Source organism: Sminthopsis crassicaudata, chromosome 5, assembly GCF_048593235.1.
Source record: "Sminthopsis crassicaudata isolate SCR6 chromosome 5, ASM4859323v1, whole genome shotgun sequence".
NCBI lineage: Eukaryota > Metazoa > Chordata > Mammalia > Dasyuromorphia > Dasyuridae > Sminthopsis > Sminthopsis crassicaudata.
In genome coordinates, this window is record NC_133621.1 from 98,131,478 (window position 1) to 98,136,140 (window position 4,663).

General features: G+C 33.6%; 1 protein-coding gene across 1 annotated transcript; it reads right to left on the reverse strand.

Moving 5' to 3' along the window:
- Positions 1 to 3,416: 3,416 nt before the first annotated feature.
- Positions 3,417 to 4,358, reverse strand: LOC141545201 (olfactory receptor 2A5-like). The gene has a single exon (XM_074272226.1). The coding sequence runs from the start codon at positions 4,356 to 4,358 to the stop codon at positions 3,417 to 3,419; it is 942 nt and encodes a 313-aa protein (XP_074128327.1).
- Between the last annotated feature and the right edge of the window lie 305 nt (positions 4,359 to 4,663).

Sequence of the window (4,663 nt, forward strand, 5' to 3'; positions counted from 1 at the left end):
TCTGAGTGCTACTCATAAAGATATACTTAAGACTGCATTTTGAGAGTTTTTTTTCAGATAATTCCAAGTTTCTGGTTCATGTTTCTTCATTTTTCATATGTCCTATTTGGATATTGTATCATCATTGAAAAATCTTAATTTCTTGATTATTAATTTTGATTTATTACTTTCAGTGGCAGCTTTATTTTGGTCATTGTTTTAATGATGGAATTTAATTCAAATGTAACATAGTTAGGCATGTATAATCTTTACTTTATCCTCTTTGGGTTTCTATGAATTGTGTTTTTATTTTACTACTTTTTTTCTAATTCCAGGAAATTTTGTTTAATGATTCTCTCTAATATTGTATTCAGAGTCTATCTTTTCCTGGAATGTTAATAATCTTGAGATTATTACAATACTTTCTGTCCTACAGGTTTTTTTATTTTAATCTTCATGATATCCAGTTTAGATAACTATATAATCATTTTAACTTAAATTTCCACTTTGCTTTGTGTTCAACTTTATTTTATATCTTAGTAAATTTATGTTCTTAGTTGCATCTTTTTTTATGTTTTTCAGCCTAATCTTTTGGTCATTTTCTTCATTATTTCTTAATTTTTTTTGTTGTTTTTCAGTTGTTTCACTTAGGTATGACTCTTCATGAGCACATTTGGGGTTTTCTTGGTAAAGACATTGAAATTATTTGCCATTTTCTTATCCAGCTTATTTTATAAATGAGGTATGTCTAGTATCACAGTGGTAGTTAGTGTCTGAGGCCACATTTGAACTAGTATCTTCTTGATTCCAGGCCTAGTACTCTGTCCACTGTGCCATGTTTTATTTCTAGAGTGCTCCTTGAAATTTAAAAGAAAATTTTCTTCAAGCTCTTTTAAAATTTAACTTTTCTTAGAATGTACCTAATAATGTTAATTTTTTTCTTTCATTTCTTATTATTTCTTTTTAAACCTGTTTTGGTTCTGACAATTCAGTTGAATCATTTGCTCTTCTGATCATCACTGTCCATTTTCATAGTTCCCCTTTAACTTTTTAAACTTCTAATCCCAGGCCAAACTTTTCCTTTTTTTTTTTTTTCTTGCACTGATGTGGAATGAGATCCCTCTCCTGCTTCTTTGGCACCAGGTTGATCTTTTAACCATGTAAACATCATTTCTTTTACTCTATATTTTATTCTGAAAATACAGTATGGTCAATTTTTCAGACTGCCAGTTCAAACAATTATTATTTATTCAACAAGTGTTCAAAAATATCCATTATATGAAAAGAACTGTCTTGGTCATTAGGGCAAAGAACTTTTTAAATGACAAGTTGTCTTTAAAAACCTAGAATGAGAACTCTTCAAATTCTCTTTCACTCTCAATTTTGGCTTTTTATGAAATTTCATCTCCTTTGTAGATCTCTTTCTCATTCCAGGCTTTTAATCACACAATTAGAATTACTGATGATAGCCAGTTATAAATGAGTAGCCAAGGAAACCTTCATTAGCAACTGATGTGTAGCTCTAGGAAGTTTTGATTTATCTTACATTTTTTAAATTGCATATTTACACTTTATTAAAGGAATTAGATTTATGCTGCATATTTTCATAAAGAACTTAGATAAATGGGTGAACATTATAGGGATTCAAATTTGGGTTCAATATAAGAAAGAATTCCCTTAAATTAAATTCATTTAGTAATGAAGTAGGTTACCCATTAAAGTAGTAACTCCCTATTACTGATAATATCTAAGCAAAGGTTGGCTGATAGCTTATTTGGGATATTGGGAAGGGGATAGACATGGCTCTGAAATTCACCTCTTAGAATAACTGGCTGAATTACTAGCTGGATGACTTTCTCTGAGCCTATCTTAGCTTTTAGAAAATGAAGAAAAAAATATGTTGCTTTTACAAGTATCACAAGTATGTTAGTATAGGAAAAATATACATCTTAAAGTATTACATAAATATAATATTACTTGGCAACATTATTATTATTATTCTTTGTTAAGCGCTCACACTAGATTCACTAATTCCTCTACTATGTATTCAAATAATCTCTAAGCGCTTTCTACATGAACTGATAATGTTCTTAGGTGATGGAAATTTTAAAAAGACAATTAGGACACCTTTAAGAAATGTATAATCCAATACACAAATTAATTAATGTTTATTTATTATATACCTTCCATGTGACAGATATTGTGAAAATTGATGGGGACACAAAAATAAAAGTGATATTGTCTTTGGTTTTAGGAGCCTTACATTTACTAAAACATAAACACAGATAATATGTAACATCACATATTATTACATGAAAGAAGTTGCAAAACAAGCAGTCATGATGTCTGAGGCAATTCATTTTTAACTACCCTCTAAAGTCTCCTCCAACAATAACATAATTATATGATTTAGTAACTCATCCAGAATTCATACAGTGGAAGTATTCTTGAACAGGTTAGGAGATTGGATAAAGTGACTTCTAAAGCCTCTTTGAACTCAGATACACTCTTAGTTGGGAGGATTGTTCTTTGTAAGGAATATAGGGAGAGTAGAAGAATACCTAGTCCAAAGGAGACTGAAAGCAGAAGTGGCTATATGATATTGGAAGGTATGAGGGACACCTTCCACTCAGGGAAGCAAGATGGATTATTGGACATTCCTGATTTATGAAATTTATAGTAAAAATTTTAGATTCATACTGCATAATTTCAGCAAGCACTTGGATAAATGGGTAAACATTATAGGAATTCAGATATGAGTTCAATGTAAGAAAGAATTTCCTTGAATTAAACTCATTCAGCAATGAAGTATATTACCCAATAAAGTAGTAACTCCCCATTATTGATAGTATTCAAGCAGAGATTGGCTGATAGCTTATTTGGGATACTGGGAAAAGGACTTATGTGGCTCTGAAATCCAGCTCTTATAATTACTAGCTGAATTACTTTGGGCATGGGATCAACAGCTATGAATTCTTACCAAGCTTGGATAAATGCCAAGTACAAGCTTCTACTAAAGTCCTTTGTTAATGGAAAAGAAAAAAAATTAAAAAGGAAATTCAAATCTGGGATCAAGTTCAATGAATGAAGTCAAGATCATTGAATCTATGGCTCTCTACCCAGTCTAGGATATGAATTATTTTCTGATATTCAGAAGGAAATGGTTATTACTTAAGATGAGATATAAGCCTAATGTACAGTTTACATCTTGAATCCTTCCTTAGGATTTAACCATAAAGCTTAAATGAAAAACAACATCGAAATTATTATAGCTCAATAGGGAAAATATGAAAAATAAACTGGAAGTATCCAGAATTTCTAGAATTACCTGGTCAGAGAGACAGAGAAAGCAGACGACTGTTGTTGCTTTTGATTTATATTCAGACCTATGAAACAGCACCAAGAATAACAATGAATTGGAATTGGTTATGAGCAAGTCACATGTTTTGGGATTGGTTTTTCTTCCCCAACACTCTCCTCAGAGCACCTTTCACCTCTGCATTCCTTAGGCTATAGATCAAGGGATTCAACATAGGGTTAAAGAGACTGTAAAATAAGGAGAGGATTTTCTGCTGCTCCTCAGGATGGCTGGTTTTGGGGGTCATGTACATTATGATGGCACTACCATAGAAGAGCCCAACTACACAGAGGTGGGAGGAGCAGGTAGAGAAGGCTTTCTTCCTTCCTTCCCCAGATGGAATCCTCAGGATGGCATAAAGAATGTGCATGTAAGAGATCAATATTAAGCAGAGAGGACCAACTAGGACAAACACACAGGTTGCAAAGATAACTAGCTGGTTAAGTCTAGTATCAGCACAAGCAAGCTTCAGCACAGACAGGATCTCACAGAAGAAGTGGTTGACTTCTCGGGGTCCACAGAAGGGCAGCCTCAAAATGAGAATCACATGGACCAGAGAAAGGAGGAAGCTCAATGCCCAGGAAATAATGGTCAGAGTAATGCACAATCTCCAACTCATGATGACAGTGTATCTGAGGGGATGGCAGATTGCCACATAACGATCATAGGACATCACAACCAAGATGAGACATTCCACACCAGCAAAAGCTATGTACAAAAACATTTGCATAATGCAGGGAGCAAAGGAGATGCCTCTGCCCCTATTCAGTAAGTTGACAAGCATCTTGGGTACATTGTTTGAGGCATAGGACATGTCGACAATGGCCAGATGTGAGAGGAAGTAGTACATGGGAATATGGAGATGGGAGTCCAGACAGATGAGTCCCAGGATGATGCCATTTCCCAGAAGAGTGACAGCATAAAACAAGGAGAAGAGCACAAAGAGGAATATCTGTATTTCTGGACTGACAGGAAATCCCAGAAGGATAAATTCTGTGATCAGTGTTTGATTTTTCCACATGCTCCTGTGACAGAGATAGTCAAGTATGACAGCTGAGAAATATTTTTGAATCTTAGTTATTTACTGAATTAAATCATAATGTTTAGTCTCTCTTCCTTATGTTTTCTTTATCTTGAAACAGCCAATTATAGAGATATTAGAGTTATTTTTTGGATCCAAAATAAAACAGGGGAAAAAATGTAATGTATGGAGCAGCTCAGATAAGCATAGGAAGATAATTATTGCTGATCAATAGCAAATGTAGCATGGTGTATGGAATCTAGTTCTAGTTCTGGTGTCAGAGAATTGGATTCATGTCCTGGCAC